Source organism: Dendropsophus ebraccatus, chromosome 8 (assembly GCF_027789765.1).
Source record: "Dendropsophus ebraccatus isolate aDenEbr1 chromosome 8, aDenEbr1.pat, whole genome shotgun sequence".
NCBI classification, from domain to species: domain Eukaryota; kingdom Metazoa; phylum Chordata; class Amphibia; order Anura; family Hylidae; genus Dendropsophus; species Dendropsophus ebraccatus.
The window spans coordinates 4,053,976-4,078,464 of record NC_091461.1 but is presented as its reverse complement, the minus strand read 5'-3'; the positions used below and the strand labels follow the sequence as shown (position 1 = coordinate 4,078,464).

The following is a 24,489-nucleotide window of genomic DNA, read 5'->3' as shown; positions in this document are numbered from 1 at the left end:
TTTGTTCTTTTTTGTTTCCTCTGGTTTTGGCAGGATCTCGTGTAACTTTTTGGGCCAATCTCTTCCCGTAGCCGTATTGTAACATGTGGAGGTCTGAGCTGATGTCAGTCCTGGAGCCGCCCACGAGGGAGCCACCTGATCGCCAGATGTGATGCCCTCTATGAGAGACTCCATTCCAGGGGACGTAGCTTTCATCAGTGAACATTTTATTGTACGATTTGCAGTGTTAAAGGGGCACTCCGGCAAAAATCCTTTTCTATTAAATCAACTGGTGTCAGAAAGTTATATAGATTTGTAAATTACTCCTATTTAAAAATCTCCAGTCTTCTAGTACTTATCAGCTGCTGTATATCCTGCAGGAAGTGGTGTATTCTCTCCAGTCTGACACAGCGCTCTCTGCTGCCACCTCTGTCCATGTCAGGAGAGGTTTTCTATGGGGATTTGCTGCTGCTCTGGATAGTTCCTGACATGGACAGAGGTGGCAGCAGAGAGCAATGTGTCAGACTGGAGAGAATACACCACTTCCTGCAGGATATACAGCAGCTGATAAGTACTGGAAGACCGGAGATTTTATATAAAAGTAATTTGCAAATCTATATTACTTCCTGAAACCAGTTGATTTGAAAGAAAAAAGATTTTCCCCAAAGTACCACTTTAAGCAGCGTTGATAGTTAAGGCACGTCTCTCCTCAGCTTTTGCTGGATTCATTATAGTACATGGAGCAAACTGGTCACATGATCTGCTGCTCAGGGAGGTGAGCACCGTGCTGCACTCCCACAGCAGATCGCAGAGGGTTTCAGGAGTGAGTTTCGATGCGATCAGTAACTTTTGACATGTCTGGAGGAGGAGTGACAGTAACTATAGACACCTTTGTAAGGATTTTTTTATTGTTGATTTGTTGCCTGAATTCACATAGAAGCAACAATCTAAGCATCTTTATTAACAATTCCCAACCATTTACCCTCTAATCAGAGGAGGAGGAGACAATCTGACAGCTGGACAGCAGAGTGGGAGGGGGATACACACCAACTGAGCAGACAGGTGGGAGAGAAAGCTTAGAGGACAGCTCACATAGGCCGGAGAGACACCTGCAGGGGGAGGATCATATACCCCATGTATATAGAATACTTATCTCCTGACACCATGCTTACCTGTCCGCGTCCCCCCAGCCGAGCGGGCTGTCACTGAGTGGGGACCCAGAGAAGCATGTGGGAGTGCACCAGGGGAACGCAGACAGGTAAGCATGGTGTCAGGAGAGAAGTAGATAACCTATACAAGTCTATTCAACGGAACATTCTCACAGCGGAATGAAAATCTGCTCCGGGAATGGAGTACCATAGACTGTAATAGGACTTTAATAGTAAGGCAGTGGATTTCATGTAGTAGACCTGTTTCCCCCTCATGGAGAAAATGTATTTTTTGCACCATAAAAAGTTACAAACAAAAAAATTATTTCCCAATGTGTCCTTGCTCCTTCCAGTGCTGGGCACCTGGGATCCAATCCACTCAGGGCGCCATCTGCCTTCAGTGCGGGGGACCTGGGATCCAATTCGCTCACGGCGTCATCTGCCGTCAGCGCCGGGGACCTGGGATCCAATCCGCTCAGGGTGCCATCTGCCTTCAGTGCGGGGGACCTGGGATCCAATTCGCTCACGGTGTCATCTGCCTTCAGTGTCGGGGACCTGGGATCCAATCCGCTCAGGGCGCCATCTGCCTTCAGTGTCGGGGACCTGGGATCCAATCCGCTCAGGGCGCCATCTGCCTTCAGTGCGGGGGACCTGGGATCCAATTCGCTCACGGTGTCATCTGCCTTCAGTGTCGGGGACCTGGGATCCAATTCGCTCAGGGCGCCATCTGCCTTCGGTGCTGGGGACCTGGGATCCAATCTGCTCAGGGCGCCATCTGCCTTCAGTGCTGGGGACCTGGGATCCAATCCACTCAGGGCGCCATCTGCCTTCAGTGCCGGGGACCTGGGATCCAATCCGCTCAGGGCGCCATCTGCCTTCAGTGCGGGGGACCTGGGATCCAATTCGCTCACGGTGTCATCTGCCTTCAGTGTCGGGGACCTGGGATCCAATTCGCTCAGGGCGCCATCTGCCTTCGGTGCTGGGGACCTGGGATCCAATCTGCTCAGGGCGCCATCTGCCTTCAGTGCTGTGGACCTGGGATCCAATCCACTCAGGGCGCCATCTGCCTTCAGTGCCGGGGACCTGGGATCCAATCCACTCAGGGCGCCATCTGCCTTCAGTGCCGGGGACCTGGGATCTAATCCGCTCAGGGCGCCATCTGCCTTCGGTGCCGGGGACCTGGCATCCAATCCACTTAGGGCGCCATCTGCCTTCAGTGCCGGGGACCTGGGATCCAATCCGCTCAGGGCGCCATCTGCCTTCCGTGCGGGGGACCTGGGATCCAATCCGCTCAGGGCGCCATCTGCCTTCAGTGCGGGGGACCTGGGATCCAATCCACTCAGGGCGCCATCTGCCTTCAGTGCCGGGGACCTGGGATCCAATCCACTCAGGGCGCCATCTGCCTTCAGTGCCGGGGACCTGGGATCTAATCCGCTCAGGGCGCCATCTGCCTTCGGTGCCGGGGACCTGGCATCCAATCCACTTAGGGCGCCATCTGCCTTCAGTGCCGGGGACCTGGGATCCAATCCGCTCAGGGCGCCATCTGCCTTCAGTGCGGGGGACCTGGGATCCAATCCGCTCAGGGCGCCATCTGCCTTCAGTGCCGGGAATTTTCTCCTCCACCTTCTGAGGTTACATAGTGTCCCCAGCAGGAACACAGGCCAATAAGATAGTCTGCAGAATATGTAAATGAATGTGAGGCTACGCCCCCTCCACAAGCCCCACCCACCTCCTAAAATGAATTCCGTCCAAAGCAAAGACAAAGACAAGACAAAACTAATCAATAACCAACTTCATGTCATCCAACTGACTGTAAATCTCTAACTGGAACAGTTTAGACTAGATAGAAAGACAAAAGCTGAAAATCCCTTTAATTTTTGCCGTTTTCGTCGTGAGTCGCTGATCTCTTCATGTAACAATGATCTGAGGTTCTAGCAGATCGATGGTAAATCCGTCCCTCGCAGGAAGACTGGGAACCCGAGTGTGAATTCTCTGATGTCTAAGAAGATCTGATCGCTGGATAAAACCTTTTCCGCATTCTGAACACGAGAATGGTTTCTCACCTGTATGAGTTTTCAGATGCATGGTAAGCAGAGATTTACGAGTAAAACCTTTCCCGCATTCTTTGCATGAAAACGGCTTCACCCCCGCATGAGTTTTCTGATGTGTCACGAGACCAGATTTCATGCTAAAACATTTCCCGCACTCAGAACATGGGTACTGCTGCTGGTCTTGGTCACTTGGCAGCACCACCTCATAAGTGCCGTCAGCCCCGACCTCTGACCCCTCTCTTACAGGGTGAACTTTCTGATGTCTGACAAGATCCCATTTCTGGACAAAACATTTCCCACATTCTAAACATAAAAAAGGTTTCTCTCCCGTGTGACTTCTCTGGTGTATCTCAAGCTCACATTTACGTGTAAAACATTTCAAACACTCTGAACACGAGAAAGGTTTCTCGCCGGTGTGAATTTTGTGATGCTGAATAAGAGTATTTTTCTGGGTAAAGCTTTTACCGCATTCGGAACATAAGAACGGCTTCTCCCCTGTGTGAATTCTCTGATGTCGCTGGAGATGATCCTTCTGCATAAAACGTTTCCCACATTCTGAACATGGAAACGGCTTCTCCCCTGTGTGGATTCTCTGATGTTTAACAAGATAGGCTTTCTGGGTGAAGCATTTCCCACATTCAGGACATGGAAATGGCCTGTCCTCCTCTCCTGTTTCATGTTTCTCAGGGCGGACACACGTCCCATTCTCACATATCAAGCATGAGACTGGTTTCCTCCTTGTGTGAGTAGTCTCATGTTTAACAAGACCTGATTTCTGAAAAAAACATTTACCACACTCTGAACACGAAAACGGCCTCTCTCCCGTGTGCGTCCGATGATGTTTATCAAGTCCCGATTTTTTAATAAATCGCTTTCCACACTCAAAACATTGATACGGCCTTTCTCCCGTGTGAGTCCTTTGATGGATGATAAGAGCCGACTTCTTAGTGAAACATTTTCCACACTCCAAACATAAAAACGGCTTGTCCCCTGTGTGGATCTGATGATGTTCATCGAGACCTGATTTCTTTGTAAAACACTTCCCACATTCCAAACATGGATAGGGCCTTTCTCCTGTGTGAGTTCTCTCATGGTCAATGAGAACTGACTTCTTGGAAAAGCATTTCCCACATTCTGGGCACATATATGGTTTCTCTCCGGTGTGAACGCTTTGATGATGGAGAAACATGGATTCCGTGGCAAAAGATTCCCCACATTCAGGACAGGAGTATGGCTTCTCCTGCCTAGCAATTTTCTGATGTTCTACCACGTAGGATTTACAGGTAAAACATTTACCACATTCACCACACGTGAATGGCTTTTTGTCGTTGTGAATTCTCTGATGTCTATGAAGAATGCCTCTCTGCGTAAAACATTTCCCGCACGTGTCACAAGAAAATGGCTTCTCCCTGGTGTGAGATGCCTGATGGTCCTTCGGAGTATAAGACTCACCGCACTCATTACATACAAAAGGTCTCTGTTCGGAACGCGTTATCTCGTGTCTAAAGAGATTGGACTTTTGCGTAAAACATTTTCCACATTCAGAACATGGTAATAGTTTAGCTCCTTGGCTCTGACAGGATGAATGATCAGGTTCTTCGGGGTAACGGGGATCAGTGAACGGCTGTGCCCGGAGAAGTTCTGGGGGGGCGTGAAGAGTAAGGGGGGTATCACCTGGGAGACCTTGCATCACATCATCGATTCCACAGTCGGGAGATAACAGCGGATGTCTCTGTAACACGTCCGCGTGGTCACCTGCCGGGAAACAAAAGCCGCTTATAACTCCGCAATCTATGAAAGACAAACGCGGGACAACGATGGAGATCCTGACATCACCACAACTGATGCCAGCACGCTCCAGCACCGCAAGCTCCCATGGCTTAAAGGGGTACTCCAGCAATTGTTTCTTCTTTTAAATCAACTGGTTCCAAAAAGTTATATACATTTGTAACTGACTCCTATTTAAAAATCTCCAGTCTTCCAGTACTTATCAGCTGCTGTATGTCCCGCAGGAAGTGGTGTATTCCCTCCAGTCTTCCAGTACAGATCAGCCACTGTATGTCCTGAAGGAAGTGGTGTATTCCCCCCAGTCTTCCAGTACGTATCAGCCGCTGTATGTCCTGCAGGAAGTGGTGTATTATTTGCAGTCTGACACAGTGCTCTCTGCTGCTACCTCTGTCCATGTCAGGAACTGTCAAGAGCAGCAGCAAATCCCTATAGAAAACCTCTCCTGCTCTGGACACTTCCTGACATGGACAGAGGTGGCAGCAGAGAGCACTGTGTCAGACTAGAGAGAGTACACCACTTCCTGCAGGACATACAGCAGCTGATAAGTACTGGAAGACTGGAGAGAATACACCACTTCCTGCAGGACATACAGCAACTAATAAGTACTGGAAGATTGGAGAGAATACACCACTTCCTGCAGGACATACAGCAGCTGATAAGTACTGGAAGTAAATTACAAACCTATATAACTTTCTGACACCAGTTGATTTAAAAGAAACAGATCTTCATCGCAGTACCCCAGGGCTGGTGTCACAGAGCGGTGTGCAGCCATCTCTATCTCCCCCCAGGCCACCCGATCGCACCAGCCCCCTCCTGTACAGCAAGGTGGACTCTCCTCAGCTACCATCTATCCTGTTCCCTGCCGCCTCTCTGCCGCCCCGTCCAGCCCGGTGCCTCCTCCTCAGCTACCATCTATCCGGTTCCCTGCCGCCTCTCTCCCGCCCCGTCCAGCCCGGTGCCTCCTCCTCAGCTACCATCTATCCGGTTCCCTGCCGCCTCTCTCCCGCCCCGTCCAGCCCGGTGCCTCCTCAGCTACCATCTATCCGGTTCCCTGCCGTCTCTCTCCCGCCCCGTCCAGCCCGGTGCCTCCTCAGCTACCATCTATCCGGTTCCCTGCCGCCTCTCTCCCGCCCCGTCCAGCCCGGTGCCTCCTCAGCTACCATCTATCCGGTTCCCTGCCGCCTCTCTCCCGCCCCGTCCAGCCCGGAGCCTCCTCAGCTACCATCTATCCGGTTCCCTGCCGCCTCTCTCCCGCCCCGTCCAGCCCGGTGCCTCCTCCTCAGCTACCATCTATCCGGTTCCCTGCCGCCTCTCTCCCGCCCTGTCCAGCCCGGTGCCTCCTCAGCTACCATCTATCCGGTTCCCTGCCGTCTCTCTCCCGCCCCGTCCAGCCCGGTGCCTCCTCAGCTACCATCTATCCGGTTCCCTGCCGCCTCTCTCCCGCCCCGTCCAGCCCGGAGCCTCCTCAGCTACCATCTATCCGGTTCCCTGCCGCCTCTCTCCCGCCCCGTCCAGCCCGGAGCCTCCTCAGCTACCATCTATCCGGTTCCCTGCCGCCTCTCTCCCGCCCCGTCCAGCCCGGAGCCTCCTCAGCTACCATCTATCCGGTTCCCTGCCGCCTCTCTCCCGCCCCGTCCAGCCCGGAGCCTCCTCAGCTACCATCTATCCGGTTCCCTGCCGCCTCTCTCCCGCCCCGTCCAGCCCGGTGCCTCCTCCTCAGCTACCATCTATCCGGTTCCCTGCCGCCTCTCTCCCGCCCTGTCCAGCCCGGTGCCTCCTCCTCAGCTACCATCTATCCGGTTCCCTGCCGCCTCTCTCCCGCCCTGTCCAGCCCGGTGCCTCCTCAGCTACCATCTATCCGGTTCCCTGCCGCCTCTCTCCCGCCCCGTCCAGCCCGGTGCCTCCTCAGCTACCATCTATCCGGTTCCCTGCCGCCTGTTTCCTGCTCTGTCCAGCCCGGTGCCTCCTCAGCTACCATCTATCCGGTTCCCTGCCGCCTCTCTCCCGCCCCGTCCAGCCCGGTGCCTCCTCAGCTACCATCTATCCGGTTCCCTGCCGCCTCTCTCCCGCCCCGTCCAGCCCGGTGCCTCCTCAGCTACCATCTATCCGGTTCCCTGCCGCCTCTCTGCCGCCCCGTCCAGCCCGGTGCCTCCTCCTCAGCTACCATCTATCCGGTTCCCTGCCGCCTCTCTCCCGCCCCGTCCAGCCCGGTGGCTCCTCCTCAGCTACCATCTATCCGGTTCCCTGCCGCCTCTCTCCCGCCCCGTCCAGCCTGGTGCCTCCTCAGCTACCATCTATCCGGTTCCCTGCCGCCTCTCTCCCGCCCCGTCCAGCCCGGTGCCTCCTCCTCAGCTACCATCTATCCGGTTCCCTGCCGCCTCTCTCCCGTCCCGTCCAGCCCGGTGCCTCCTCAGCTACCAACTATCCGGTTCCCTGCCGCCTCTCTCCCGCCCCGTCTAGCCCGGTGCCTCCTCCTCAGCTACCATCTATCCGGTTCCCTGCCGCCTCTCTGCCGCCCCGTCCAGCCCGGTGCCTCCTCCTCAGCTACCATCTATCCGGTTCCCTGCCACCTCTCTCCCGCCCCGTCCAGCCCGGTGCCTCCTCCTCAGCTACCATCTATCCGGTTCCCTGCCGCCTCTCTCCCGCCCCGTCCAGCCCGGTGCCTCCTCAGCTACCATCTATCCGGTTCCCTGCCGCCTCTCTCCCGCCCCGTCCAGCCCGGTGCCTCCTCAGCTACCATCTATCCGGTTCCCTGCCGCCTCTCTGCCGCCCCGTCCAGCCCGGTGCCTCCTCCTCAGCTACCATCTATCCGGTTCCCTGCCGCCTCTCTCCCGCCCCGTCCAGCCCGGTCCCTCCTCCTCAGCTACCATCTATCCGGTTCCCTGCCGCCTCTCTCCCGCCCCGTCCAGCCTGGTGCCTCCTCAGCTACCATCTATCCGGTTCCCTGCCGCCTCTCTCCCGCCCCGTCCAGCCCGGTGCCTCCTCCTCAGCTACCATCTATCCGGTTCCCTGCCGCCTCTCTCCCGTCCCGTCCAGCCCGGTGCCTCCTCAGCTACCATCTATCCGGTTCCCTGCCGCCTCTCTCCCGCCCCGTCTAGCCCGGTGCCTCTTCCTCAGCTACCATCTATCCGGTTCCCTGCCGCCTCTCTGCCGCCCCGTCCAGCCCGGTGCCTCCTCCTCAGCTACCATCTATCCGGTTCCCTGCCACCTCTCTCCCGCCCCGTCCAGCCCGGTGCCTCCTCCTCAGCTACCATCTATCCGGTTCCCTGCCGCCTCTCTCCCGCCCCGTCCAGCCCGGTGCCTCCTCAGCTACCATCTATCCGGTTCCCTGCCGCCTCTCTCCCGCCCCGTCCAGCCCGGTGCCTCCTCAGCTACCATCTATCCGGTTCCCTGCCGCCATCCAATCTGGTGCCGTGCAGCGGGGTGAGCGCTCCTTACCCATCCTCTCTTGGTCCCTGCCGCCTCTCTCCCTCTGCAGTAATTGATGACATTGCGATAGTCCTGAACCTGATCGATTTCTGCAGCGGGACAGCGTTACAAGTGTCTGATGTTGTGTGCTGCATTACACCTCATACGATCTTAGTGTGTGATATTGTACGGACACTGGGGGAGATTTATCAGACATGGTGTACAGTGACGCTGGCTCAGTCTCCCCTGGCAACCAATCAGATTCCACCTTTCATACCTCACAGACGCTTTGGAAAATGATAGGTGGAATCTGATTGGTTGCCGGGGGCGACTGAGCCAGTCTCACTTTACGCCATGTCTGATAAATCTCCCCCATAGTCTGTTGTGTCTCTTTGTGGCGGGGGGTCAGTCTTCTATAGGCGTCTCGCTTTCTCTTAGCGTACATCTGATTTTCCTATATAACGATAATCGTTCAGCGTGATGGGAGTTGTGGTTTTGAAACGGGGGGGGGGGGGGGGGGGGGGGGTCTATGGGTTCTGGAATCTTTGGATTATCTTGCGGTTATTACTCACCGATGCGATTGTCTGCAGGAAAGTCCTCCGTGGATCCCCGATCGCACCCGATATACACGTCGTTCTCTTCTTCTTCTATAATTTCAACTTTAAGATCAATGATATCTTCCGCCTGATACAAGATATGGAAGAAGTAACGTCAATCCAGAGACAGAATAGGAGGATGAGCAGAAGATTCCTATACAATATGGAGGACGGAGTCTCCTCTACAGCCGACCACCCAACACATCCCATCCTGCTCTGATGGCCACAGGCTGTAAGGGCATGCTGGGAGTTGTAGTCTTGCTGGAGAGCCATAGGCTGGGGACACTGCTATCATACATGTGTTGAGGCCTCGGCTGTATCTACCTGATCATCCTGGGAATATGGCGGATCGGGAGGGACTGGCGGAGGATTCCTCTTCCTGGATCCATCTGTAGGAGACACACACAGTGACTGAATACATTGTGTATATGTGATGAGCAGATGATGGGGGGTCTAGGGGACCCCAATACTGCTCTCTCCTTTACCATCAATGAGAGTCTCCTCTTACCCGGTGATGTGAGGGGCCGGTGGTCCTCCATCATGGCCTCCTGGTACAGATCCTTGTGTCCTCCTACATACTCCCACTCCTCCATGGAGAAATAGACGGCCACATCCTGACACCTTATAGGAACCTGACACACACAATGATCCAGTCATCATCCAGACCCATCATCCCTTGTGTTCCTGGATGATGTCCCAGCATTCCCAGCAGCATTGCTCACCTCTCCAGTCAGCAGCTCCATCATCTTGTGGGTGAGTTCTAGGATCTTCTGCTCATTGTTCCTCTCAGGTATCAGTGAGGGAGGTGGAGGCTCCAAGATGGGGCCCCGGGCCCTGCTCCATCCTCCTGACCTGCTGCTGCTGGGGGCCACACACTCTCCACATGTCTTCTTCACTACTATAAAGCTCTGTGTATTGGGAGACAATGATGACATCCCTATATACAATCCCAGAATCCCTTGCACTATATAGACTGACATCTCTGTCCTGTTACAGATTCCTATCAGGGAGTCATGTGATCTTCCTGTGTAGCCAGATGTCAGGGGACACTGCTCTAGAGGATCGGGAAACCTGCCAGGGCATGATGGGAGTTGTAGTGCAGGTTGGTGAACACTTATCTGTACATTTCCTTTCTAAGCAACAACTCCAGGCCTCAGCTTAAAGGGATAGTTCACAATTTTTCTTCCTTTTAAATCAACTGGTGTCAGAAAGTTATAAAGATTTTTAATTTACTTATATATAAAAATCTCCAGTCTTCCAGTACTTACCAGCTGCTGTATGTCCTGCAGGAAGTGGTGTATTCTTTCCAGTCTGACACAGCGCTCTCTGCTGCCACCTCTGTCCATGTCAGGAAGTGTCCAGAGCAGCAGCAAATCATCATAGAAAACCTCTCCTGCTCTGGACAGTTCCTGACATGGACAGAGGTGGCAGCAGAGAGCACTGTGTCAGACTGGAGAGAATTTTAATAGACGTAAAATTACAAATCTGTATAACTTTCTGATACCAGTTGATTTAATAAAATAAAAAAAAAATGGTGAACAACTTCTTTAAAAGGGCTTATAAGGTGACATGATGGGAGGGGATCCGACCCCTGTGCAGCAGCTCCGGCTTCTCACACCACAGCTCTGTTTGTGTGAATGGAGATGACTGTGGATCAGAGGTCAGAGACACTATACAGGTCAATGGATGCCGGGCTATAACCGGGCTGCATACTGGTCATTGACAGAGGTCAGATCCTCTCCCATCATGTGATAGCGTATCTGAGTCATCGCTTTACAAGATGAGATATCCCTGTAAGAAACTGCAGCAAAGACTGTGGGTCATGTGACCCCCTGCCCCTCACCTCTTTGGTCAGCAGGTAGATGACCTCCAGGCACAGGGTCAGCGCCCGCCCCCTTACCCGCTCCTTCTCAGTCAGGGACGGGGGCATCACCTTGTGGGGGTCACAAGAACCATTGTACCGGGAGGATAGTGAACTGCGAGAATCTGAAAGAAAAGGGAAATATCCACATATAACTGAGTATGATCACTAGATGGCGCTGTCACAGGAGGAGCGACGCTCTGCAGAGATTTACAATCCATGCCATGCTGCATAGTTTCGATCACAGAACTTCGGAAGCGATAACTTTATTGGCCGAGAAAAAATTGTTGGTGTCGTCAGCTTCTGGGACTCGTAGATGGGGACTACACCCTACCGAAAGTGCGGTTCAGGGAAGAAAGAGTGCTGCACCTCACACCTATGGCTGATACTAGTGCCCCTAGGCTAAATAAAAAACACATCAGAATTTTGTGTATGAATTGATCAAGCCATACTGCCCCATGTACCATCGTGCAGGTATCTGATACACATGGGTCCCTACACGTGCCAGTCAGTGGCCACCACCCCCGCAGGCGTGCACAGTCAGGGAAGGGAGGCCATGGGACGGCCCTGCGACCCCCACACCACAGGACCAGACCCCAAAAACACCACACCAGAACCCGGCCAGCACCGCCGGCGGAGAAGGTCTACCGAAAATACTATACCTAATCCTTTAGTGACCATCAATACGGCTTTTTACGGCGATGGCAGAGAATAATGCCGCAGCGATGGTAAGGCCTGCACCCCGTCTCCTCCGCTACTGGAGGTAGCTGAAAGGTCGGGGCAGTGTGTGGGGTCCGTCCCGGCTGCCCGCCCACACCAGCGATCGTTATTAAGGTTGCCCGTAACCACCCCAGGTTGTCCGTAAACACCCCCAGATTACCTGTAATCTCATTTTTTTTATTTTATTTTAGTAACTGCGCTATTCTAATAGCTGTTACTAGCTGCAGTTTTGCTCCAGCAAATTGGCGCTCCTTCCCTTCTGAGCCCGGCTGTGTGCCCATACAGTGCTTCATGCCCACATATGGGGTACCGTTGTACTCAGGAGAACCTGCGTTACAGAGTTTGCGGTGCTTTTTCATTAATGTTCCTTTTGAAAATGAGAAACTTTAATCTAAACGGATATATTCTTGGGAAATTTTTATTTTCCATTTTTTACGCCCTAATGGTGAATCCTTTCCTCAAGCCCCTGTAGGGTATATACCCCTATATTAATTCTTTAGGGTGTGTAGTTTCCAGTATACAAGCCTCATAAATCCACTTAAAAAAAGAACTGGTCTCTAAAAAAATCAGTTTGGGAAATTTCATGAAAATGTGATAATTTGCTGATACATTATTGATCCCCCTAACACCCTAAAAAAGTAAAATATGTTTATGAAATGAAGCCAGAATAAAGAGGACATATCGGTAATGTGACTTAGTAACTAATTTATGTGATACGACTTTTTGTTTTTAGAGGCAGAGAATTTCAAAGTTCATAAAATGCTAATTTTTCACGATATTTTGATGTTTTTCACAAAAAACACACAAAGTAGTGACCAAATTTTGCCACTAATATAAAGTGCCATATGTGACGAAAAAAGAATCTCAGAATCGCTAGCATACGTTACAGCGTCACTGAGCTATGAGCGCATAAAGTGAGACAGGTCAGATTCTAAAAAATTAGTCTGGTCATTAAGGACCAAATTAGCTGCAGCACGAAGGGGTTAAAGAGTCACTGTTGTACTTTTTTTTTTTTTTTGCAGAAATCAATAGTCCAGGCGATTTTAAGAAACTCATGTCATTATCCGCATTTAAAAAGCCTTTGCCCAGGTCTCCCCCCTCCCTCTCTCTCTCATTCACCGCTCATTATCAGGAAATCTCGACGCTTTTACATCAGTCGGGCCCTGTCTGTTCTATGGAGAGGGGAGGGGGGGAAGGAGGAGGGAGATTAGTCACCAGCAGAGAACAAAGGATTACACAGCATGACCTGTGTGAAAGCCAGTATTCAGAGGTCAAAGAGGTCAGTGCTGACTTCAGAGGAGATAGCCAGGTGATGTAGCTGTAAATTAACTCTTTGTTGTCCTGTTTTGGTGCCTCATCTCCCTCTACCCCTCCCCTCTCCATAAGAAAACCATGAAGACAGGGGGAGAGCTTCAAACTGCTTTTTCATGATAAAAATGCATTTTTTAGCTAATTAAACCCAATTACAAAGTTTCTTAAAATCGCCTGGACTATCGATTTCTGCCAAAAATTTAAACAACAGTGACACTTTAAAGAAGGTGATCGAGGGAGACCCATCATCTCCGCTATTATGGACTGTGTGATGGGTGGTCCGGGGGCGGGTATAAGCCATGTGTTTAAGGGAAGCTATCACTAGAATAATGGCTTCCAAGCTACCGACTCTGCTACACAGCCCCCCATACACACACACACACATATATCACCTGCGTCCCTGCCCTGTATAACCGCATGTGATTAAGTCCTCCGCTGCACCATGGCTAGAGTAGGGACTCATGTGCACCATGGCGCACAGCGGGATACAAGGCTGCTGTACTGCGCATGTCAGCTGTAATGATGAGACCAGAGCCCCCCTCCCCCAGTTGCCCCACATTTACATAAAGCGCAGAACTTTTTCAAAGTAAGTTTTCTGATCATACGGGTCGATGCGCCGGGCATAGGTATACGTGCAGGAAGTGCACTCAGTGATGTACTGCCACGTTTTGTTAGCGCTATATTGATTTTTGGAGTGTTTAGTTCCCTTTAAAATCTTGCGCTTTTTGACAAGCGGATCTTTGAATCCCGAGAGCTCACCATTCTGACAATCTTGTGTTGGCCGATAAAGGTATTGCTCCTAAAATAATCTGAAGGAAAGGATTTACCACCACATGTATTTTTCTGGCTAACACACTACCATACTAATATCTCCATATAATTAGAAAAAACTATGATGAAAGGGGGGGAGGGTTATGGGTTGGAATTACAGATGTGTCAGGTGACCATATCAGTCATACTGGGGGGCGAAGTTAACCACCTTACCCGGTGATGTGAGGGGCCGGTGGTCCTCCATCATGGCCTCCTGGTACAGATCCTTGTGTCCTCCTACATACTCCCACTCCTCCATGGAGAAATAGACGGCCACATCCTGACACCTTATAGGAACCTGACACACACAATGATCCAGTCATCATCCAGACCCATCATCCCTTGTGTTCCTGGATGATGTCCCAGCATTCCCAGCAGCATTGCTCACCTCTCCAGTCAGCAGCTCCATCATCTTGTGGGTGAGTTCTAGGATCTTCTGAGTGTTGTTCTCATCATATATCAGTATGGGGGACTGAGTGACGGGGTCCCGGGCCCTGCTCCATCCTCCTGACCTGCGCTGGTGGCTGATCTCATCCTTCTTCACTATCGTGTAATCCTGTATATTAGGAGACAACAATACAGATATATGTCTATCTATCTATCTGTATATACACCCCTATAGGTCCTCACCTCGCCACTCAGCAGCCACACCATCTCCTGGCTGACGGTATATACGTTGTAGAAGATCTTGATTTGGGCGACGTCCATCCTGGGCAGTGACTGTGGAGAGAACCGGGGGGGAAGCAAGTTATATGGGGGTCATCCTCTATCCACACCATAGGTTACAATGAGCCCATCATTGGGGTCTGACCACTGGGACACCCACTGATCTCAGAAACAAGAGGGTAAAGCATTAGTGTGCGTGCTCGGCCGTCGCTCTATTCACTGTGTATGGGAGTGCTGTGCTCCCCTATACTCAGACGTCTCAGGCCCTTCCTCATGTCCATTGATTTCTATGGCAGCATACACACATCCATAGGGGTTACAGGGCCGTGTTGGGGCTGTGAACAGTGCTGCCATAGTACTCCCTATAGTCGCAGCAGCGGTCACCGATGATGGATGAGTCCGTGCTACTGCAGATGGCTACAGATGTGTGTACAGGGCTTTATAGAGATTGTATGGTGGTCGTGTATGACCACTACTCTCCACCATCCTCCTCCTCCCAGGGAGGCAGCGACAGGAACGGGGGGAGACGTGAAGAACGCTTCCTGACACAGGACAGCTGCTGAGAACTACAACTCCCAGCATGCTCTGACAGCACTTCAGGGGCAGAGAGGCTACAGGACTTGCTGGGACTTGTAGTGTGCGCTGAGGAGCAGAAGTGCCATATATAGCATCAGCCCCGACAATGACTGGACTGTGTGTATATATATAAACTCTTTAAGATTTATGGACAATAGCAACCAATAATAATACCATAGCAACCAATCACAGCTCAGCTTTCAATTTACAAGAGCAATATGAGATAAAAACTGAGCTGTGATTGGTTGCTTTGACGGCAGTGACCGGTTGCCATAGGCAACAGAGAGAGTCTGACTATAAGACAGCGCTATAAATCTCCGCTGTATAATAACACATCACGTGACTATGCAGCAGCTTCAGGCGCCGGGCAGCTCCAGCTCAGCCCCGCCACCTTCTGGACAGTGGGCGAAATGACAGGATGTTCTGCAGGCGCTTCGGTGCTCGGTACTCACTCTACGCACACGGTGCCGCCGCTCACTAAGAAGTCATCCTTCTCCTCCGCCTCTCATCTCCCGACACTTCCCGGTTGGCCTCTGAGGAGAGCGCAGTGCGGGCTGTGACCAGACCCAAAATGGCCGCAGAGGACTACAAGAGAATGTCCGCCGCTTTGCAATACTATAACAACATGGCCGCCGCCTAACACTACAGCGGACTACAACAACATGGCCGCCGCCATACATTACCGAGGATTACAAGAGAATGAATGCTGCTAATCACCGTAGGGAATACAGACTACATGGCCAATCATACATCTTTGTGAGGGGGAATCAGCGGTACATACCGAAAGTAACACATTTGCTGTACAGTTTACTTTCGGGAGAAGTAATGGCGGCTTCCTGTGAAGAGAATAGTGACCGTTCAGTGTATGTATGAGAGGCTTCTCCCTCACAGCTCCTCCATGTAGAGGCCTGGATGCTCATCCTATATGTCATGGAGTCTTATTGGAGATCTATACAGGGTATACAGTATTGTGTCCTATATACTGCTCCCCACATTCTCCCCCACTATATATACATACTGTATATTGGATACAGCTCACAGTCTTCACTCACTGTGCTAATGGGGCAATCCACCCACAGGGCACTGCATTTGTGGGTGTTCCCATATCCTCATGGGCGTTTCCAGAGCCTTGTGGGCGTTCCCAGATCCTCGTTGGCCATTCCAGATTCTTGTGGGCTTTCCCAGATCCTCGTGGGCGCTTCCAGATCCTCATGGGTGTTCCCAGATCCTTGTGGGATTTCCCAGATCCTCGTAGGCGTTCCCAAATCTTCATAGGCGTTCCCAGAGCCTTGTGGGCGCTTCCAGATCCTCGTGGGCGTTCCCAGATCCTCGTGGGCATTCCCAGATCCTCGTGGGCGTTTCCAGATCCTTGTGAGCTTTCCCAGATCCTCATGGGTGTTCCCAGAGCCTTGTGGGCGTTCCCAGAGCCTTGTGGGCGTTTCCAGATCCTCATGGGTGTTTTCAGATCCTCATGGGTGTTTTCAGATCCTCATGGGCGTTCCCAGATCCTCATAGGCGTTCCCAGATCCTCGTGGGCGTTCCCAGAGCCTTGTGGGCGTTCCCAGAGCCTTGTCGGCGTTTCCAGATCCTTGCGGGTGTTCCCAGATCCTCGCGGGTGTTCCCAGATCCTCTTGGGCATTCCCGGCTGTGGAGCTTCAATGACAGGATTTGCGCTTTGGCTCTTAAGGTGTCTCAAAACTACAATTCCCAGCATGCCCTCATAGACTGCATGTTCCCCAACCAGAACCTCTACAGCTTTTGCAAAACTAAGACTCCCAGCATGCTCTGAGAATCATTACATGTTCTGCAACAGCTGGAGAGTAGCAGGCTGGATGCCATTGGCTTAAAGGGACTGTCCACATCTTCTTTAACACTTACAAGTGACCGAGGGAAATCTGGAAAATCAGGAGCTTCACGAGCCGTCCTGTTTGCATTATGTGCCTGAAAGCAACAGTCAATATAGCAGCACCCCTAGACTGCATCCAAAACAGGGGGTTCACATACTTTTGACCATCTCCTGCATTCCTGCTCCCTCCTGTCTGTCCCTTCTTTCTCCCTAAAATCCATCAGACGGATAGAGAAAAGTGTGACCAGAGTATCTGACTGCACTGGGCTTGTTTGTAGTCTGTTACCATGGAGATGCATAAAACAAAAGGAGATAATGAATGACATTATAATTCTTGTGCCGTCTCCATGTCTCCTCAATAAGGGATCAGATTCCTCAAAGAGACAATGGTGCCCACCCCGACCAAGCCAGGAAGAGCGGAGGAGAGATGACCAAGAGGGTCCTGAGCCTCACCCTGGAGATCATCTACCTGCTGACCGGAGAGGTGAGGGATTCTAGTTGATGGGTCACATGACCTCCCTCTTATCTCTAGTAATAATACAGGACATGAGCGGAGAGGTGAGGGATTCTGGGGGATGGGTCACATGACCTCCCTCTTCTCTCTAGTAATAATACAGGACATGGGCGGAGAGGTGAGGGATTCTGGGGGATGGGTCACATGACCTCCCTCTTCTCTCTAGTAATAATACAGGACATGAGCGGAGAGGTGAGGGATTCTGGGGGATGGGTCACATGACCTCCCTCTTCTCTCTAGTAATAATACAGGACATGAGCGGAGAGGTGAGGGATTCTGGGGGATGGGTCACATGACCTCCCTCTTCTCTCTAGTAATAATACAGGACATGGGCGGAGAGGTGAGGGATTCTGGGGGATGGGTCACATGACCTCCCTCTTCTCTCTAGTAATAATACAGGACATGAGCGGAGAGGTGAGGGATTCTGGGGGATGGGTCACATGACCTCCCTCTTCTCTCTAGTAATAATACAGGACATGAGCGGAGAGGTGAGGGATTCTGGGGGATGGGTCACATGACCTCCCTCTTCTCTCTAGTAATAATACAGGACATGGGCGGAGAGGTGGGGGCTCTGTATATAGTGATATTTATCAGGGTCTCTCCATCCTCAGGATTACACAGTAGTGAAGAAGACATGTGGAGAGTGTGTGGCCCCCAGCAGCAGCAGCAGGTCAGGAGGATGGAGCAGGGCCCGGGGCCCCATCACGGAGCCTCCACCTCCCTCACTGATACCTGAGAGGAACAATGAGCAGAAGATCCTAGAACTCACCCACAAGATGATGGAGCTGCTGACTGGAGAGGTGAGCAATGCTGCTGGGAATGCTGGGACATCATCCAGGAACACAAGGGATGATGGGTCTGGATGATGACTGGATCATTGTGTGTGTCAGGTTCCTATAAGGTGTCAGGATGTGGCCGTCTATTTCTCCATGGAGGAGTGGGAGTATGTAGGAGGACACAAGGATCTGTACCAGGAGGCCATGATGGAGGACCACCGGCCCCTCACATCACCGGGTAAGAGGAGACTCTCATTGATGGTAAAGGAGAGAGCAGTATTGGGGTCCCCTAGACCCCCCATCACCTGCTCATCACATATACACAATGTATTCAGTCACTGTTTGTGTCTCCTACAGATGGATCCAGTAAGAGGAATCAACCAGAGAGATGTCCTGCTCCTCTGGATCCCCAGGACTGTCCGGGAGGAGATGACACTGTCCTGCAGGAGGAGCAGGTAGATGGAGGGGGAGATGACACTGTCCTGTAGGAGGAGCAGGTAGATGGAGGGGGAGATGACACTGTCCTGCAGGAGGAGCAGGGAGATGGAGGGGGAGATGACACTGTCCTGCAGGAGAAGCAGGTAGATGGAGGAGGAGATGACACTGTCCTGCAGGAGGAGCAGGTAGATGGAGGAGGAGATGACACTGTCCTGCAGGAGGAGCAGGGAGATGGAGGGGGAGATGACACTGTCCTGCAGGAGGAGCAGGTAGATGGAGGGGGAGATGACACTGTCCTGCAGGAGGAGCAGGAAGGTGGAGGGGGAGATGACACTGTCCTGCAGAAGGAGCAGGTAGATGGAGGAGGAGATGACACTGTCCTGCAGGAGGAGCAGGTAGATGGAGGGGGAGACGACACTGTCCTGCAGGAGGAGCAGGTAGATGGAGGGGGAGATGACACTGTCCTGCAGGAGGAGCAGGTAGATGGAGGGGAGATGACACTGTCCTGCAGGAGGAGCAGGTAGATGGAGGGGAAGATGACACTGTCCTGCAGGAGGAGCAGGTAGATGGAGGGGGAGATGACACTGTCCTGCAGGAGGAGCAGGTAGATGGAGGGGAGATGACACTGTCCTGCAGGAGGAGCAGGTAGATGGAGGGGGAGATGACACTGTCCTGCAGGAGGAGCAGGGAGATGGAGGGGGAGATGACACTGTCCTGCAGGAGAAGCAGGTAGATGGAGGAGGAGATGACACTGTCCTGCAGGAGGAGCAGGTAGATGGAGGAGGAGATGACACTGTCCTGCAGGAGGAGCAGGGAGATGGAGGGGGAGATGACACTGTCCTGCAGGAGGAGCAGGTAGATGGAGGGGGAGATGACACTGTCCTGCAGGAGGAGCAGGTAGATGGAGGGGAGATGACACTGTCCTGCAGGAGGAGCAGGTAGATGGAGGGGAAGATGACACTGTCCTGCAGGAGGAGCAGGTAGATGGAGGAGGAGATGACACTGTCCTGCAGGAGGAGCAGGGAGATGGAGGGGGAGATGACACTGTCCTGCAGGAGGAGCAGGTAGATGGAGGGGGAGATGACACTGTCCTGCAGGAGGAGCAGGTAGATGGAGGGGAGATGACACTGTCCTGCAGGAGGAGCAGGTAGATGGAGGGGAAGATGACACTGTCCTGCAGGAGGAGCAGGGAGATGACACTGTCCTGTAGGAGGAGCAGGTAGATGGAGGGGGAGATGACACTGTCCTGCAGAAGGAGCAGGGAGATGGAGGGGGAGATAACACTGCCCTGCAGGAGGAGCAGGTATATGGAGGGGGAGATGACACTGTCCTGCAGGAGGAGCAGGGAGATGGAGGAGGAGATGACACTGTCCTGCAGGAGGAGCAGGGAAATGGAGGGGGAGATGACACTGTCCTGCAGGAGAAGCAGGTAGATGGAGGGGGAGATGACACTGTCCTGCAGGAGGAGCAGGGAGATGGAGGGGGAGATGACACTGTCCTGCAGGAGGAGCAGAGAGATGGAGGGGGGGATGACACTGTCCTGCAGGAGGAGCAGGGAGATGGAGGGGGGGATGACACTGTCCTGCAGGACGAGCAGGGAGATGGAGGGGGAGATGACATTGTCCTGCAGGAGGAGCAGGTAGATGGAGGGGGAGATGACACTGTCCTGCAGGAGAAGCAGGGAGATGGAGGGGGAGATGACACTGTCCTGCAGGAGAAGCAGGGAGATGGAGGAGGAGATGACACTGTCCTGCAGGAGGAGCAGTTAGATGGAGGCGGAGATGACACTGTCCTGCAGAAGGAGCAGGTAGATGGAGGGGGAGATGACACTGTCCTGCAGGAGGAGCAGTTAGATGGAGGGGGAGATGACACTGTCCTGCAGGAGGAGCAGTTAGATGGAGGGGGAGATGACACTGTCCTGCAGGAGGAGCAGGTAGATGGAGGGGGAGATGACACTGTCCTGCAGGAGGAGCAGGGAGATGGAGGGGGAGATGACACTGTTCTGCAGGAGGAGCAGGTAGATGGAGGGGGAGATGACACTGTCCTGCAGGAGGAGCAGGGAGATGGAGGAGGAGATGACACTGTCCTGCAGGAGGAGCAGGTAGATGGAGGGGGAGATGACACTGTCCTGCAGGAGGAGCAGGTAGATGGAGGGGGAGATGACACTGTCCTGCAGGAGGAGCAGGGAGATGGAGGGGGAGATGACACTGTCCTGCAGGAGGAGCAGGGAGATGGAGGGGGAGATGACACTGTCCTGCAGGAGGAGCAGGTAGATGGAGGGGGAGATGACACTGTCCTGCAGGAGGAGCAGGGAGATGGAGGGGGAGATGACACTGTTCTGCAGGAGGAGCAGGTAGATGGAGGGGGAGATGACACTGTCCTGCAGGAGGAGCAGGGAGATGGAGGAGGAGATGACACTGTCCTGCAGGAGGAGCAGGTAGATGGAGGGGGAGATGACACTGTCCTGCAGGAGGAGCAGGTAGATGGAGGGGGAGATGACACTGTCCTGCAGGAGGAGCAGGGAGATGGAGGGGGAGATGACACTGTCCTGCAGGAGGAGCAGGTAGGTGGAGGGGGAGATGACACTGTCCTGCAGGAGGAGCAGGTAGATGGAGGGGAGGTGACACTGTCCTGCAGGAGGAGGAGGAGATGACACTGTCCTGCAGGAGGAGCAGGTAGATGGAGGGGGAGATGACACTGTCCTGCAGGAGGAGGAGGAGATGACACTGTCCTGCAGGAGGAGCAGGTAGATGGAGGGGGAGATGACACTGTCCTGCAGGAGGAGCAGGTAGATGGAGGGGGAGATGACACTGTCCTGCAGGAGGAGCAGGGAGATGGAGGGGGAGATGACACTGTCCTGCAGGAGGAGCAGGTAGATGGAGGGAGAGATGACACTGTCCTGCAGGAGGAGCAGGGAGATGGAGGGGGAGATGACACTGTCCTGCAGGAGGAGGAGGAGATGACACTGTCCTGCAGGAGGAGCAGGTAGATGGAGGGGGAGATGACACTGTCCTGCAGGAGGAGCAGGTAGATGGAGGGGGAGATGACACTGTCCTGCAGGAGGAGCAGGGAGATGGAGGGGGAGATGACACTGTCCTGCAGGAGGAGCAGGTAGATGGAGGGGGAGATGACACTGTCCTGCAGGAGGAGCAGGGAGATGGAGGGGGAGATGACACTGTCCTGCAGGAGGAGCAGGGAGATGGAGGGGATAATGGTTTCTAACAGCAATTTAGCAATTTTATTGTCTCTTTTTAAGGTTCAGGACTTGCGTATTGTCAAAGTTGAAGATTTGGAGGGTGATGAGGAATATGTGACGTGTAGAGAAGAGACTCCTGTAGATATCGGCTCAGGTGAGAAGCTGCCACCAGCCGCCCATCTCCATAATATCAGATGTATGCTTAGCTGGGTGGAGTGAGATAACTGATGACTGATAGCAGGGTCTGTAATACGCTGATGATAATGATAACAACATTTTATTGTTACCAGATGAGGGCGCCACAGACATGGGAGAAAATAACCCTTCATCTCCAGAATACAAAGTAGAAGATGTTGACGTCACACAAGAGACTTCTGAGGTTCCCCCCATTATTCCGCATCCACCTTCTATCCCGTATAACAGGGATCTGCTACTGGACTTCAGCAGTTCCGAGGAAAATGCTTCTGCAAAATCACCAATGTCCATACATTGGGACCTCAGTCACATGACAGGCAAAGTGTTTTCATGTTTAGAATGTGGGAAACAATTTACACAGAAGTCAAATCTTTCTGTGCACAAGAGAATCCACACAGGGGAGAAGCCGTTCTCATGTGGGGACTGTGGGAAATGTTTTGCACAGAAATCAAATCTTGTTGAACATCAAAGAATTCACTCACAGGAGAAACCGTTCTCATGTTCAGAATGTGGGAAATGTTTTACCCGGAAAGCAGGTCTGGTTATGCATCAGAAAACACATACAGGGGAAAAGCCGTTTTTGTGTTCTGAATGTGGGAAATGTTTTACCAGGAAAGCTGGACTTGTCGATCATCTGACCATTCATACGGGGGAGAAACCATTCTCATGTTTAGAATGTAGAAAATGTTTTGCTCATAAGACAGGACTTGTAGAGCATCAGAAGACACACACGGAGGAGAAGCCTTTTACATGTACAGAATGTGGGAACTTTTTCTCCCGTAAATCTGCTCTTGTGGCACATCAGAAAATTCACACAGGTGAGAAACCGTTCTCGTGTTCAGAATGTGAGAAATGTTTTAGCCAAAAATCAGTCCTTGTTGAGCATCAGAGAATTCACACGGGGGAGAGGCCATTTTTGTGTCAAGAATGTGGGAAAGGTTTTGCTCGGAAATCGATTCTCATTAGCCATCAGAGAATTCACACGGGAGAGAAACCATATCCATGTCGGGAGTGTGGGAAAGCCTTCAGACAGAAATCAGACCTTTATAAACATCGGGGAATTCACCAAGATGATGCGCTCTTTCCTGGTGTAGATTACGAAGAATATATAACACAAGACTTGTGAGGAAATATACACGGGGGCAAAGGTCACTCAGAATCCATCTCTGTGTAAGGACGACCCCAGCCTGGACTCCGACTACTTCATATATGGCTCAGAACCCCAGAACAGTGGTCACACCTGAGGCCTCGGAAATGTATAAAGTTTATAGAAAATTAACATGTTTGTTCCGGAGTCGGTTCATATCTGTCGACTCTGACTCCACCCACAGCTGATGACTGACTCCACCCACAGCTGATGACTGACTGCACCCACAGCTAATTACGTACTCCACCCACAACTTATGACTTACACTGCCCACAGCTGATAACTGACTCCGCCCACAGCTGATGACTGACTCCACCCATGTCTGATGACTGACACTGCCCACAGCTGATGACTGACTCCACACACAGCTGATGACTGACTTCACCCACAGCTGATGACTGACTTCACACACAGTTGATGACTGACTCTGCCCACAGCTAATGACTGACTCCGTCCACAGCTGATGACTGACTCCGTCCACAGCTGATGACTGACTCCACCCACAGCTGATGACTGACTCCACCCACAGCTGATGACTGACACCGCCCACAGCTGATGACTGACTCCACCCACAGCTGAGGACTGACTGAACCACAGGCTCAGGCAGCAGAGAATATACAGAGTTCACCTGATTAATTGGTAGAATCTGCTTGGTAATAATTGTAATAATTTAGCACAATTGGCTCTTTAAGGGGTTTATTACAAAAAGTAAAATATAAATATCTACAATCAGGAAGTCTACGGGATAGAAGTGTAAGGAGAGGAGAGGGTGACAGGGAGGGATGGTGGGAGATAGGAGCAGCCATCTTATATACCAGTCACACACAGCACAGTCCCTTTACATCCTGTAGAGGCAAACACCGTACTGTAGGTGGCGTCCTATGGATAGAGTCAGGTTCTTGTGCTTTGGGTGACTCCATTGGGTGTGTAATACACATGTTATACTGACAGGAAGCCGTGCAGGTCACCATCAGGGCTGAGTCTTTGGCTTTTACCACAGGAGGAAAGCAGCGTGATGTGTTCTCTCCTCTCCTGCCCCTCAGACGCGGGACGCTTCTGGCATTGTCCACCATTGCTCAGTCTCCATTGTCTCTGGAAGCTCCTTCATTGACAAAGGCTCAGGACCACGTTTGGCCGCCCAGTCGCCCGTAACTAGATAGTTGGTATAGTCCACCGAGGCCAGGGAACACCAAAGCCGGCTCACAGGAGCTCACTGGCATGACACCTCTCCTGGTAAAGTGCAGTGACAACAAGACATGGGTGATCAATGGGGATCCAGCAGCACTAGACGGTCCCTCTCAATAGGCACGATATGTGGATGCACGCTGGAGCCCACTATCTCAGTAGGTGGTTGTATAAGCAAGTATACTTGACAAAGACTCATCGCGAGTCGAAACGTCGTATTGCTTGTGAGCATAATAAAGGTCTGAAGGCTCTTTAGAAGATTGGTAGCTGTTGGACTT

At 52.3% G+C, this 24,489-nt stretch overlaps 2 protein-coding genes across 4 annotated transcripts; one reads left to right on the top strand and one right to left on the bottom strand.

Annotated features, from left to right (window-relative positions):
- Positions 1 to 869: 869 nt before the first annotated feature.
- LOC138798969 (zinc finger protein 420-like) lies at positions 870 to 15,480 on the bottom strand. Of its 2 annotated transcripts, XR_011364205.1 has the most exons (11): positions 15,367 to 15,480; positions 14,303 to 14,392; positions 14,061 to 14,228; positions 13,847 to 13,970; positions 10,814 to 10,956; positions 9,693 to 9,878; positions 9,479 to 9,602; positions 9,295 to 9,359; positions 8,947 to 9,058; positions 2,307 to 4,933; positions 870 to 2,066 (listed from the first exon to the last, which is right to left on the bottom strand). XR_011364205.1 is itself a non-coding variant. In XM_069979612.1 (10 exons), the coding sequence occupies exons 2-10, from the start codon at positions 14,378 to 14,380 to the stop codon at positions 3,036 to 3,038; spliced, it is 2,898 nt and encodes a 965-aa protein (XP_069835713.1). In that variant the 5' UTR covers positions 14,381 to 14,392; positions 15,367 to 15,480; the 3' UTR covers positions 870 to 3,035. The 2 variants fall into 2 exon arrangements, 1 of the variants encoding a protein (XP_069835713.1); XM_069979612.1 differs by having other exon boundaries at positions 870 to 4,933.
- A 54-nt stretch (positions 15,481 to 15,534) lies between these two features.
- On the top strand, positions 15,535 to 24,377 carry LOC138798973 (zinc finger protein OZF-like). Of its 2 annotated transcripts, none has more exons than XM_069979621.1 (7): positions 15,535 to 15,632; positions 17,124 to 17,244; positions 17,886 to 18,074; positions 18,165 to 18,288; positions 18,408 to 18,505; positions 21,745 to 21,838; positions 21,975 to 24,377. In XM_069979621.1, exons 2-7 carry the CDS (start codon positions 17,188 to 17,190, stop codon positions 23,003 to 23,005), a joined length of 1,593 nt encoding a protein of 530 aa, XP_069835722.1. In that variant the 5' UTR covers positions 15,535 to 15,632; positions 17,124 to 17,187; the 3' UTR covers positions 23,006 to 24,377. The 2 variants fall into 2 exon arrangements, with proteins under 2 accessions (XP_069835722.1, XP_069835721.1); XM_069979620.1 differs by having other exon boundaries at positions 15,535 to 15,777.
- The last annotated feature ends 112 nt before the right edge of the window (positions 24,378 to 24,489 follow it).